This window comes from Microcaecilia unicolor, chromosome 4 (genome assembly GCF_901765095.1).
Source record: "Microcaecilia unicolor chromosome 4, aMicUni1.1, whole genome shotgun sequence".
NCBI classification, from domain to species: domain Eukaryota; kingdom Metazoa; phylum Chordata; class Amphibia; order Gymnophiona; family Siphonopidae; genus Microcaecilia; species Microcaecilia unicolor.
This window is the reverse complement of record NC_044034.1, coordinates 120,162,335-120,177,305: the sequence shown is the minus strand read 5'-3', so window position 1 is coordinate 120,177,305 and position 14,971 is coordinate 120,162,335. Positions and strand designations below refer to the sequence as shown.

The 14,971-nt window shown below is 42.5% G+C and overlaps 1 protein-coding gene across 1 annotated transcript in view; it reads right to left on the bottom strand.

Moving 5' to 3' along the window:
- MYCBP2 (MYC binding protein 2) overlaps positions 1–14,971 on the bottom strand; it is a 937,772-nt gene that overhangs the window by 785,879 nt on the left and 136,922 nt on the right. Inside the window, 6 exon segments of the mRNA XM_030200587.1 lie at positions 1,714–1,872; positions 3,267–3,431; positions 3,646–3,850; positions 6,461–6,537; positions 7,415–7,553; positions 13,353–13,426. Coding sequence (XP_030056447.1) covers positions 1,714–1,872; positions 3,267–3,431; positions 3,646–3,850; positions 6,461–6,537; positions 7,415–7,553; positions 13,353–13,426 — 819 coding nt within the window.

Genomic DNA, 14,971 nt, shown 5'->3' with positions numbered 1-14,971 from the left:
CATAGAAATATTAAATGATGACCATGAAACAGAAGTAACCGAAGCTGGCCCATGTGAGACCCGGCTATGAATAGGCATGGATTGTGTTGATAAAGAGAAAAGGAAACCTAAGCTTTTCAATTTCCACAATAAAATACAATGCTAGATCTTCTGATGGAATATTCACAGTCAGTTTTTTCTCACTTAAAGTTGCAGTAAGATTATTAAAAAATAAGAAAAAGCTGTTTGGTCGCATTCCCTGCCTCTTGGATTTGTCTACAAAAATTCCTTTTTCCCAGACAAAACTGGGAAGCACAGTATTGCTGGACTTGCTGACACTTTGCAAGCAATTCATCAGATTTCCATCAGCACCATAATTGTTCTAACTTGTCATCTGAGGATATGGAGGTCGTGATGGAGCCAAGGCTGATGCTTACTAATACCTTTTTGAATATATTTTAAGGGCAGGGGAGAGAGGAGGGTCGCTGGACATGGGGGGCAGGGGAGAGAGGAGGGTCGCTGGACATGGGTGGCTGCTCACAGGGAGTCTGTGTATCGCACACATACTCTCTCACACTCTCTGACTCACACACACTGTATCTGTGTGAAACACACTTTCTCTCTCTCACACTCACTGTGTCTCAGATACGCAGTCGCACACACACTCTCTCACAGACACACTCGCAACCAGTCTCACTCTCTCTCTGTCACACACACACACTTGCACATTCACTCTCACACACACTCTCTCGCAAACATACACACTCCGAGGAAAACCTTGCTAGCGCCCTTTTCATTTGTGTCAGAAACGGGCCTTTTTTACTAGACTTAAATAAAACAAAAAAAATTGTCTGACCATGAAAGGAGGAAGACTATGCAGCGATGAAAACTGTAAATTAGTGATTGTTCTCCATCACTTCTTCTTTGGTGGGAGAATAATGCTATGCAGCACAGAGGAGGTATGGGGTGGGGACTATGGAAGGAGTTTAGGTATGGCAAGGAGAGATGTGTTAAATGGTACTTCTTGTGAGGTTCAAAAAAGTTAGCTAGCCAGTTGTTGCATGCACAAAATTTACTTACATAAGAAAGGCAACATTCTCAGGACACACCTAAATATTACCCAGACAACACTACTATTCATTGTTGACCGTACAAGTTAAGTCTGGTAAGAGGAAAAATCTGTCCTAAAGTTATCTGGATACATTTAAACCAGGATATTCTAGCTGCACAACTTGTATTTTTGCCAGCAACTTGAATATTAGGCCTCCACGTATTTTCAGGGGGTACAGGTAAAAGAAATACTATAAATTATGTTCTGATGAGGAACAAAATTGTAGTTCAAGAAGGTACCTAGAAGAGAGGAGAGTCTGTAGCCCAGCTGCTGATGGTGCAACTTCATGTCCAGGCTCCAAATATGGTCTGCATAGTTGGGGCCATTTACTAAGGCGCATTAGCATTTTTAATGCGCCTACAATTAGCACACATGCTACCATGTAGGCACCTATAGAGATATTGTAAGCGTACACGGTTAAAGCGCATTAAAAACACTAGCACCTATAATGCAGCTTACTAAACAAGGCCCTTGGATTCAGCTAATCTTCTGAACAAGGCAGAAGTGTCGCTATGAACTGAACAAGTTTAACATCTTTAATGAGCTCACAGAAGATGGAGTTTGATGAGATCTTAATGCACAAAGTTAGTTTCAATTACAGAGGATAAAATACGATTGCTCACCTTTGCCACCTTGATTCATAGAGCCTGTATCTCGGCCACATTGTCCTTTGTTGTTTACACCAAAAGTCCAAACTTCACCATTCTTCATTAGAGTGCATGTATGAGCTTTGCCCATAGCAACCTGAGTTACCAAGTGTCCTTTCAAATCTGTTACCAAACCTGTACAGTAAATTATTTTACATGAGGAGCAATCCTCTTCAATCTTTAAGCCTTATTACAATATAAAGGGGCTCATTTTCCAAACAGAAAAGCTTCTAAAAAACAATGCAAAGCAGCAGATGAACTTTTTTTGCCAAAACATATAAATCACTATTTTCAAAACACATTTTAAAAACTTTTACTACAAAGTTCATATGCAGTGCTTCCAAATCACAAGGGAGCACACTGGGGTCAGGTTTTGGGTGTTCTGGACATTTTTCTGTCATAATGAAACAAAGCAAAAACGTCTGGGACTAAAAAGTAGACATTTTGGTTTAGACCTGTTTCAATCATGAATAAGTCACAAAAAGGTGCCCTAAATGACCACTGAAGAGATTAAGGCATGACCCCCTCCTTACTCCCCCAGTGGTCATTGACCCCACCCCACCCCCAAAGATTTGAAAGAAACAGTACATACCAGCCTCTATGACAGCTTCAGACGTTATAGCCAGTCCTATTAGAGCAGCAAGCCAGTCCCTGGAGCAGTCTAGTGGTCGGTGCACAGCACTGTACAGAAGAGAACCCAGGCCCATATCCCACTGTTACACTTGTGGTAGAAAGTGTGAGCCCTTCAAAACCTACCAAAATTCGACTGTACCCACATACAGGTGACACTTACAGGCATAAGGGCTATTGTAGTGGTGTACAGTTGGGTACAGTAGATTTTTAGTGAGTTTTAGAGGGCTCACTATACAATATAATGGGGTAGCAGTAAGATGTGTACCTGGGATCTTTTATGTAAAAGTCCAGTGCGGTGCCCCACTGTTCTGCTGGGATGTCTGTGTGGCCAGTGTACTAAGAGTGCTGGCACCCTCATACATCTCTATAGCTTGTTTTTGTGCATTTTTCCCTTGGACTGTTTTTTTTCCCGAAAATGGTCCAAAAATAGACGCAATGAACACAAAAGCATCTAGCAAATGGCCATTTTTGAAACAAAAAGACAGAAGTTTGCCACTTGATATTTGGACATTTTCAGCAAAACGTCCAAAATCAGATTTAGACATATTGAAAATGCCCCACGTTGTTTTATTAAAAATCAATGTCCATTAACGTAAAATATGTTATATAGGCATTATTAGCAAGGGTTTGAATTTTTAACCAAGGGTCATAAAAACCTGACATGTTACAAGTCTGAGGAGAACTTCTGCTGCAAACAAAACTGCATTCAAAGTTGGTGTCTAAATGACACAACAGTGTATTTTAACCAGCAGCATAATATCTTTCTTATGAAGAAGAAAGTGTGTCAATGGGAATTCATTTATCTTCAATCCCATGTTTCTGCTTCCTACGTCCCTCCCCCAAACATGCCAGTTCTGTGTATTGTTTACATGAAAAATGTCTTAGCTCTCACTTACTTGAATTGTCTGAATATATGGCATCTTTTCCAAACATATAGAGTTCCCCATCTTTTGTTATGACTGAACTACTTCCATTGTTGCATGCTGTGTGCACTACTACTTTGCCTTCCATTTTGACCATCTTTTTGGGTTTAAAAGGTTTTGACTGGCGTCTGCTTTTTGCTGCAAATCATTAAAAAAGAGTCAAGTCAGCAGTTCAGCTACAAAGAAAAGTCCTTCTGGCTATATTTCAAGAATCAGGTTTCTTTTCAAAGATTATGCTACCCATACATACCATAAGCACAGATGTTTTAGCATATCATCTAATCTTACTACATAATATTCTGGCAAAATTTTACTTTCTCACCATTGTTATAAACTGATCACCAAAACCTACTTGATTCTCCATCCTCGCCTTTACCAGCAGAACCAGTAAAAAATACACTTCCATCCTCTGCAACTAGCAGACCATGAGAACCATCATGCCCAACAGAGAACTGGACAATCTTTGGAGATTTTGTTATGGGCAACTCAACCCATTTTCCTGGTGAAGGGCCACCTTGTTTGATTCCTAGGCTCTGGTATTTGCCCGTGTAATAGATCTAATAAAACATAAGAAAAAGAAGTCTTTATTCTCTATCCTAAAATTAACAAAAATCACAACTTTAAACATTCCATATAATATTTCTACATATTATGAATTTGTGTCAATGATTAAAAAAAAAAAGTTGGAACAGAAAAACTACAGAGATCACTTACTGAAGGTATTTACGCAGTTAACTGTAGTCACATTAAGGATTCCTTCCTATTTATAAAATACAATGTACTAAAACTATGGTCAGTAACCTCATACTTGTCATTATATTTATTTATTTCCTGCCTTTTTGAAGGAATTCACTCAAGGCGGTGTACAGTAAGAATAGGTCAAACATAAGCAATAGGCAATTACGCAGTAAAAATATTCAAACAATGCAAAGTATGGTATGGTATACTACTTACAATGTCAACACAATAGGTAATTAATAGAGAAATAGAGTTGACAGTGAAGGGTAAAGCAAAGATGAACCATATAGATAGGTAAGACAGTAGAAAAAGTTAGAAAGGTGACTGATTTAAAGAAAGTTGCACATGAGTACGGAGAGAAGGTTAAATATTATCTCAGCTAGGGTAGGAGTAAATAAACATGTCCTGCTGCAGTATGTGCAGCCCAAGTCACTCCTTGTGTGTGTGAGACAAGCAAGTTAGTTACTTCTTCCATTAAAGGCCTGGTTGAAGAGCCAAGCTTTCACCTGCTTCCTGAAGTAGAGATAGTCTTGTGTTAAGTGAAGCCTTTCAGGCAGTGCATTCCAGAGTGTGGGGGCTACTCTGGAGAAGGCTCACTTAAAGGTATCACATCTTGTAATGTCTTTTGGAGAGGGTGTGGTTAGTGAAAGTCCTTGGGAGGATCTTAGTGTCCTTGGGGGTGTGTGGAGGATCATCCTATTTTTCAGGTACTCAAGGATATTTCCTTTCAGGGCCTTGAAGATCAGACATACAGTTTTAACTTTCGCCCTGTATTGTACTGGTAGCCAATGAAGTTTTTCCAATTATGTATTATCCATCCATTGCTGAGAAATACCAGCCTTGTTAATGCTGCCTCTTTGACAATCTGCGCCATGACAGTTTCATATACACTTGTGTACAGCGCGGCATTGATCTTGCAATCCTATAGAAATCAGCAGCATTAGCTACCACTGTTCTTCCTTCATTAGTAAAAATGTATATATATTTATTTATTTATTACATTTGTACCCCGCGCCTTCTCGCTCATCGCGGCTTACATAGTAACAAAAGAATATAATCTGTAGTAACAAAATCAACAAGGATGTATGTGATAGGACAATGAACAAGGAGTAAATGGGATAAAAGAGGTATGAGTGAAAGGATAGGGATAGGTAATGAGGTGGATCGATAAAGGAGAAGTTGAGGAAGAGCACGGAGGGTAAGAAGGTTTTGTAGGAGATAATATCTGAGTCATTGTTATTCATGATTAGATGAACAGGTAAGTAGACGGGTTGCTTATGTTTGCTTACGATAGGTCAAGTCGTTCGGGTAAACGCCAAAAAGCGAAGAGGCCTTCTAAAATAACTACCGTAGGCAACCTAACAAGGTGTTCTTGAAAACTATATATATATATATATATATATATATATATATATATATATATTCTAAATATCAAGGTCAATAACCTAGTTCTTGGAATACTGGACTATGAGGTCCAAATGCTGAGGAACTGACTCTCCATGAACTTAAACAAGTCACTTCATCATCTCCTTGTGTTTGTCATAATCAATATCGTTGGTGAACAATTTTTAAGAATAATTCACATACACCCAAATTACTTTACCTGGACAATGTAAACGGACCTTAACACATAAGTCCCACAAGTCTATCCCTTTAATTGCAACACTACTGCATGACTTAAAGAGGGTATAAGGAAAGCAACTTAATTCACCTATAATCCACAGGTCTGGAAAAAAAATGGGACCCTTACATAGTTTCAAAATGATTTGCTATTGCTTTTAAACATTTAGTATGACCTTTGAAAATGCATTAGTATAATGGGTTTTTCATAATTCATAATTTGGGTTCTAAGTGTCCTCCTACAACCTCGACACATTCACAAAGTCTTCAACGCCACTGAGAAGCTGGCTCAATGAATTCTGGTGTTTCAACTGTTTTGCGAGCTTGATGTGCTGGAGCTCCATCCTGTTGAAAAATAAAGTACCAGGAAATGTCTCGAGTTTTGCTGCAGTAGGACCTTAGTGGGTTATTTGGAAAAATGTTGGGGGTACCATTTTTCCTGGACACCATATATATGTTTGATTACCTAGAATATAAATTTATAATTAAATTGGGAATTGAGACTTTGAACAGTCTAAAGTTACAGGCAAACCTACTGCTCTTTAAAAACTAGGAAATATCCAATTTCTGTGGGAATTAGAAACAAGAACCACCAAGAAATGTAAAAGAATGATCAGGGCAGAATGTGTCTTCACTGCCTTAGAAAAGACTAGATTCTAACACTAGTAAAAGAGAAGACCTAAATAAAGTGAACAAGCATAGAACACGTGCCAGAACCTCTGAGCTCAAGCTATTTTCTTTAACAGTCATGCAGCAAATAACAACTCTTACAGAATGGAGAATCCACCAAAAAAAAAAAATTCCTGTACCTTTCCACTGGCAGTTTTCATTAATGCAAACTCTCTGCCTGCACCCAGGACAGCTGACTCCTCGTCAAGCCCAGTACCTGAAAATAGAGGACAAAGTTGGAATCAAAGCAGGGATACATAATAGAGGAATGTCATAACATGGTGCCTAAGATATTTCTTTCTTTAATAGTTTATAGAAACACTAGTAAAAGAGGCCCGTTTCAGAGCAAATGAAACGGATGCTAGCAAGGTGTTCGTCGCCAACACCCCTCCCTCCCTGGCCAACCCCTTCGTTATTCTTCCATTGCTCCGCCCCCAACATCATGACATTTGACGCGAGGGCGGGGCCCGGAGCGATTTCCCACCCCCGCCTCCCTGCCAACCCCTTCATTGTTCTGCCATTGCTCCGCCCTCGAGGGTGGGGCCCGGAGCGATTTTGGTGACTTCACCACCACGAACCTTCGAACCTTTTTGAAGGAAGTCAGGGCTTGGCTTCACTGACGTCAGTGTCCTCAGAACGTTGAGGGTGAGTTTTATTATAGTAGATAAGGATGCTTATATGCCTTTATAAAACAGGCTCCTCACTCCCAAAAGCGCACAAATTTACACCAGCTCCGAAAGTGTAAATCTGTGTGTACAAGTGTATTTTATAAAACACATACATGCATCACAACTCTGCCCTTGCTCAACCTGAACTACACCCAAGGGGATGCCTATGCATGGTCTATGTAAAAGTAAATGTACCCTTGCCAACACATGCGTATACACCTGCACAATTTTATAAGGCCCGTTTTCTGTGTGCATAATATGGTTTACATGCAGGAAAACAGTTTAAAATGTTTTCCTCAATCTGTATAGTTTCATCATCACCATAATAATTGTAAGCAAACTAATTTTTTAAATAATGTAGAAGGGTGAACTGAGCATCCAACACCTGAAAAAGTAACTAAACATGAAATGTAAATCTGGTCTTACTTATAATGTGCAAGTCTTTTTCCAGATCAAACAGTGAGATACCACAGGCATGCAAGCATTTCCTGGCCAGCTTCAGCTGTAGTTCTTGCTGTAGTACTGGCTCAGTACTGGTAGAAAAGATTCGCACTACAAAGCCATCCTAAAACAAAAATATGTGTTTAAGTATTTTGATAAAGGTCTTCAGTGCTAATCAGTTGTTACATTTCATGTGTGATAGCATAAGAAAACTAAAAGTATTAAGTAGTCTAATTCTTTATCTTAGTAGTAAGTATGGGTTTCGTAATCCAAAGGAAGTCAAAGACTGAAAAAACATTTAAAGCATAAAATGAAGCAGTCATCAATAAAAGAACAAACTCTTTACACAAAATGGATTAGTTTAGTTTATAGAAGCACACTGTTTCTGAACTTCTAAAGCAAGCCTTCAAGAAACATAACTGCTACTACAAATAGGAAAATTAATCTACTAGATACAATGGAATTTGTGAAAGGAGAATTTACTTTTCGGGACTCAGCATTTTCTTCCTTCTTCTTTGGGCTTTCAGCTCAATCAAAACCAGCCTCTACTGGCCTACAAGTGCCATAAGACTTCATTCCCTACTACCACTAGTTTAAAAAACTGCCCTCCCTTCCTCATATTTAAGTCAATAAAGGGAAAGGGCATAGGACTTGATGTACCACCTTTCTGTGGTTATAACCAAAGTGGTTTACATACAGTCTTGGTAAGCAGCCACAGACTTCGACTCCCTCTGGAACCTAGTACAATGCAATCTGTATCTGACCACTAGATGTTACAGTTGTGAAATGACTTGGATCTCATATCTACCGTCCTCCATTATCATGAAAATCAAGTTACTTACCCATAAGCAGGTTTTCGCTGCAGACAGAACAGAAATCTTCACTAATGGGAATCATCAGACAAAGGCCAGTGTAAGAAAGCTCCCCTAGCTTTACAGTTTTGAAGACATTTAACTTGAACCACGCAAATGCAGCACTTCTAATGAAGACGTTTCACTGAGTTGGCTCTGTCCTCTATGTAGTTTACAATGGAACATACCTCCAAGGGGAGGCGGAAGGTTATGGGAGGGCCTATACACTTCTTTTCACAAAGAGGACCAGCTAAAGATAAGTAACTGTTTTCTCACAGGACAAGCAAAACAGCACATGCCACAGAGAGGATTACCTTAAAATAGATTGTAAAATGAGACAGAGGTTTTTAACATACACGTTGATGACCAATCCAACTCTCACGCTTCTCAGTTCCTCACTCTAGCATCCTCCTTCAACCTCCAGCTATGCTCCACCACCCCTACTCACCGAGACGGCCATTGTCTTGACCTCGTCCTCTCCTCTACCTGCTCACCCTCCAATTTCTGCGCCTCAGCTCTTCCTCCCTCTGATCATCACCTGATCACCCTCACACTTCATCACCCTCCCCCGCAGTCCCACCCAACACTAACCACTACTTCCAGGAATCTCCAGGCTGTCGACTCTCCCACCTTATCCTCCATTATCTCTAATCTCCTCCCTTCCATCATGTCCTCCGAGTCTGTCAACAAGGCTGTCTTCACTTACAATGCCACTCTCTCCTCTGCTCTGGACACCCTTGCACCATCCGTCTCCCGTCCCACAAGATGTACTAATCCTCAGCCCTGGCTGACCCCTTGCATCCGTTACCTTCGCTCCTGCGCCCGATCTGCTGAACGCCTGTGGAGGAAATCTCGTACCCATTCAGATTTCCTTCATTACAAATTCATGCTATCCTCCTTCCAGTCCTCCCTATTCCTTGCCAAACAGGACTATTACACCCAATTGACCAATTCTCTCAGCACCAACCCTCGTCGTCTCTTCGCCACCCTTAACTCCCTCCTCAAAGTGCCCTCCGCTCCCACCCCCCCCCCCCCCCTCACTCTCACCTCAATCACTGGCTGACTACTTCCGCGACAAGGTGCAAAAGATCAACCTTGAGTTCACTACCAAGGCACCTCTTCCTCTTCACCCTTCAACCCTCTCCCTCAACCAACCAACCCAGGCCTCTTTCTCCTCCTTTCCTGATATCACCGAGGAGGAAACTGCCCGCCTTCTTTCCTCCTCGAAATGCACCACTTGTTCCTCTGATCCCATCCCCACCAACTTACATAAAACCATCTCTCATACTGTCACCCCCTCCATCTGTCATATCCTCAACCTCTCTCTCTCCACTGCAACTGTCCCTGACACCTTCAAGCACGCCGTAGTCACACCTCTCCTCAAAAAAACATCACTTGACCCTACCAGTCCCTCCAACTACCGCCCCATCTCCCTCCTACCCTTCCTCTCCAAAATACTTGAGCGTGCTGTTCACAGCCGCTGCCTTGATTTTCTCTCCTCTCATGCCATCCTCGATCCGCTTCAATCCGGTTTTCGCCCTCTACACTCGACAGAAACGGCACTCTCTAAAGTCTATAATGACCTGTTCCTTGCCAAATCCAGAGGCCACTACTCCATTCTCATCCTCCTTGATCTATCCGCTGCTTTTGATACTGTCAATCATGATTTACTTCTTGCCACACTGTCCTCATTTGGGTTCCAGGCTTCTGTCCTCTCCTGGTTCTCCTCCTCTCTCTCCCACCGCACCTTCAGAGTACACTCTCATGGATCTTCCTCCACCCCCATCCCACTCTCTGTTGGAGTTCCCCAGGGATCTGTCCTTGGACCCCTTCTTTTTTCAATCTACACCTCTTCCCTGGGCTCACTGATCTCATCTCATGGTTTCCAGTATCATCTTTATGCTGATGACACCCAGCTATATCTCTCCACACCAGACATCACCGCGGTGACCCAGGCCAAGGTATCGGCCTGCTTATCCAAAATTGCTGCATGGATGTCCAACCGCCACCTGAAACTGAACATGTCCAAGACCGAGCTTATCGTCTTTCCACCAAAACCCACTTCTCTTCCTCCACTCTCTATCTCAGTTGATGGCACCCTCATCCTCCCCGTTTCATCTGCCCGCAACCTCGGAGTCATCTTCGACTCCTCCCTCTCTGCGCATATCCAGCAGATAGCCAAGACCTGTCGCTTCTTTCTCTTTAACATCAGCAAAATTTGCCCTTTCCTCTCTGAGCACACCACCGGTACTCTCGTCCACGCTCTCATTACCTCTCGCCTTGACTACTGCAACCTACTCCTTACTGGCCTCCCACTTAGCCATCTATCCACCCCTTCAATCTGTTCAGAACTCTGCTGCACGTCTTATATTCCGCCTGAACTGATATACTCATATCACCCCTCTCCTCAGGTCACTTCACTGGCTTCCGATCAGATACCGCATACAGTTCAAGCTTCTCCTTCTTACCTACAAATGCACTCAGTCTGCAGCCCCTCATTACCTCTCTACCCTCATTTCCCCTTACGTTCCCGCCCATAACCTCCGCTCACAGGACAAATCCCTCCTCTCGGTACTCTTCTCCACCACCGCCAACTCCAGGCTCCGCTCATTCTGCCTCGCCTCACCCTATGCTTGGAATAAACTTCCTGAGCCTTTACGCCAAGCCCCCTCCCTACCCATCTTCAAATCCTTGCTCAAAGCCCACCTCTTCAATGTTGCTTTCGGCACCTAACCTTTATACCTTTCAGGAAATCTAGACTGCCCCTATTTGACTGACTGTACATTTGTCCTTTAGATTGTAAGCTCCTTTGAGCAGGGACTGTCCTTCTATGTCAAATTGTACAGCGCTGCATAACCCTAGTAGCGCTTTAGAAATGTCAAGTAGTAGTAGTAACATGCCCATTTTAAGTGTTTACTTTCTAAACAAAGGCAACCTGAAAATTAAGAAAACATACCGGGGACTGGAGCACTCAATACTGGAATGGGAATTTTTAGTTGAGGTCCATGTTCAAGCACAGCTGTGTCCTGCCCTCTCCCCGACAGGAAGTGCACTGCAGAGGGCAGGATGCCGCAGCACTTAAGCATAGGCCTCTACTAAAAAGTTCCATGCCAGCACTGAGCGCTTTTGCAATGGCCAGAAAGACGTAGGGAGATAACAGTGCTTGCGGGGAAAGAGATTATATCCTCTTATCTACACCTCCGCCCCAAATGTTGCTGCCCTAGGTAGACTGCCTAGTGGCGGGAATCCATCCCTTTCCTAACAATGTGATGTGAATGTATGGCCTTAAGCCCATTTCATGGACTTGCAATCTCCTCCACTGAAGCAATCTTAAGTGGACTACGAATACTGCCATGGCTCACAGTAAGGGTTCTCAATCCAATCCTAAGGATACCAAACCGGTCTTTTCAAGACAGCCATAATTAGTATGCATAAGATAAATTTGCATTCACGGTCACCATTGTAGGAGTATTTGTATCATGCATATTCATGGTGCGTATCTGAAAATCTGACTGGCTTGGTATGTCTCAAGGACTGGTTTGAGAACTCCTGCCATACAGGTTTACATCTGCTTGGACATAAGCATAAGAGATGCAATTTGCTAGATAATTAAGGAAGATGTAGGTGGCAATGCCAAATCCAAGCTTACTGGGATCAAAACAAGAAACTGTAAACTTCTTAAAGGCTTTAGTCTGCTCCAAATAGAAGGCCAAAGTTCTTTGGCCATCCAAAGTGTGTACTATGCCAGATGCTGGGCTTGGTGGACCTTTGACTCAGCATGGGTTACCTTACATTCTCATGTGGAGGAGAATAGACCCTCTTCAAAGAGCTCTCTATATTGGTAGCGTGAATGCCACAATTCCTCAAACTCAAGTTTCAGAAAAACTGCTCTACAGGAGGTCTAATTGCATGCATGGCTAGTAGTCAAGACCTCACTGAGGATTCCACTTACTTGATGGCATCTACACCTCAATACTGAATAATACCTTGAGCAAACCTGCTCCATTGATACATTTGATATGACCATTTGGACTACTTGACTGTGACCGAAGCTTTTTGATGCTTCAGTATTAGTGAAAGCTTCCAGACAGACCATGGGCATAACAAGCAATGGAGGTTACAATATTAAGCAGTAGATGGTGTTCTCTTCTGGTAATTTAAAATGATCTCTAGATTTGTACTTAATTTTAATGTTTGTCAGTCAAGTCATTTGTTGTTTTTTGGGGTATTTTTATTCTGCTGATAATTAATGTATCTCAACTTATGTTGTAAACCACTTTGGCTGACTTCATGCCAGAAATGCAGCGCACAAGTTTTTATAAATAAAACATCCCTCTGCAAGATGCCAGTTGTCACCAGTATGAATGCTGAACCAAGCCAGTTGTACATCAAGTTGATACACTATCTTCCCGTCCACCACCACCTCAAAAACCACTGACATGCATCAGTGGCCTGTAACCAGACCCATTGAAATCTAGTACCCCTAGAAATGAAGTGTCCCAAGAGACCTCAAAGCACAAGAAATGCTGTGCATGCATGACTGACGTCAAGGTTCTTCAAACTTGCAAAGCTAAAGAACTTTACAAGCTCCACAGGATGACATCACCCGTTTGTGAGGGCATACTGTCTTTTATCCTCTAAAGAACACTATCTCAGCAACATTTTCAGCTCTGGAGAACAGAAACTCCGTCCTAACAATGCAACCTAGGTCCTTTACAGCCTGGCATGGAAACACTGCCACTTGGCCAGCCCAGAACAAATTTTTACAGCGAAATACTTCCATCTGATGAGCCTTCATCTAGCCCATCTCTCAAAATTGCTCCCAAAAGCAGCAAGCAAGGATATCACAGAAAAATAACCAAGGCAAACAGATCTTAAAAGCTGTTAATATCAGAACATAGGCATGCATGTTAGTAAAGGATATCAGGGGATATGACATCTTTTTCAATCACACTCCAGTAACAGGTCAGGAAAAAGAATCTGGATTTTATTTATAAGCGAAGGCGTATTTTTGAATTTTCATCCAAGGGAAAAAAAAACCTATAGTCTTATCCATTATGTTGAATACTTACATCGTTAGAAGCAGCAATCTGATTGATGTACTCGCCGTCTGTAAAAAGAATGTTCTGCCCTTCAGTCTGGCAATCTGTGTAGAAAAGGGTAGGAGGAAAATAATATAATTTTTCTCATCTAGAAATAAATTTCTCTTATTTTAAACCTGTTAATTTATTCATGCTATGAAGCAAGTTTACTCTGACACTTAAGGTACTTCTAGCTGTATCATTCTGGATAATTTACAAACACATTTGGGGGGGGGGGGGGGGGGGGGAAACACACACACAGCTCAGTTACTGATAAATGGTCCTATCCATATAAATGTACCATTCTGGCAGCATTAATGTTTGCTGCATTAGGACAGCCCTGAATAGCCATTCATGATTAACATTCAAGGTGGTAGGGACAGGCCAACCTAAGGTAATGACTAAAATTTAGCTGCTGGGAAAAAAATCTCAGCTTTTTGCAATTATAATTAACCATTAATACCAATTTTAAACAAACTCAAATGTCTGGGATACATAAAAATGCAAAAAAACAAATACAGAGGCAATGGATTACATATATTGTTAAGAAACATAATTAAGGGTGCTTATAAAATATCCCCCTGGCAAGGAACATCCGCCATCCGCTGCTGGACAGAACGATCCAGGTCACAGACACACAACCATGAGAATCTGCGCATCACTATACCTTGGGCAACGATCCTGGATGCTGCATCAAAAGTGTTGAACATACCCCTGGCCATGAATTTTCGACACGCCTTCTGCTGCCTGACCACTTGGCGAAAAGGCTGAGCCTGCTCCGGAGGGAGTGCATCAACCAAGCTGGACAGTTACCTCACCGAGTTCCACAAGTGGATGCTCGTGAAGAGCTGGTATGTTTGGATTTTGGCAACGAGCATAGTGGCCTGATACACCTTCGTCCCAAAAGAGTCCAAGGTTCTAGATTCTCTGCCTGGGGGCACCGAGGCATAATCCCTAGTACTCTTGGCTCTTTTGAGAGCGGAGTCCACCACCATGGAATTGTGAGGTAGCTGAGACTTCATCAATCCAGGCTCCCCATGGATCCGATATTGGGATTCAGTCTCTTTCGGGATCACGGGATTAGACAGAGGGAACGACCAATTTCGCATTAGGACTTCCTTCAATACATTATGCAAAGAAGCCGTTGCAGCATCTCTAGGCGGAGAAGGATAATCCAGGACCTCGAGCATCTCAGCCCTTGGCTCATCCTCAACCTCCATAGGGAAGGGAATAGCCTCAGACATTTCCCGGACAAAGAAGATGAAGGATAGACTCTCTGGTGAAGAAAGTCTTTCTAGTGGAGGGGAAGGTTCAGAAGGAATCCCAAAGGACTCGACAGAAGAAAAGTACCTTGGATCCTCCTCTTCCTCCCACAAACGCTCATCTTCAGTATCAGACAAGACATCCCTCAGAGCAGTCCGAAACTGAGCCTGCCTCGACGCCGAGAAGCAACGTCCTCGATGGCGGTGCCGAGAAGTCGACGCTCGCCTGGACTCCAGAGAAGCTTCCTCCACCGATGTCGAAGGGGAATCAACCTGGGTGGCAGGCAGCACCGAGGTCAAGGACCTCACCACAGGCGAAGGGCCAGATGCCACTGCAGCAGACAATAC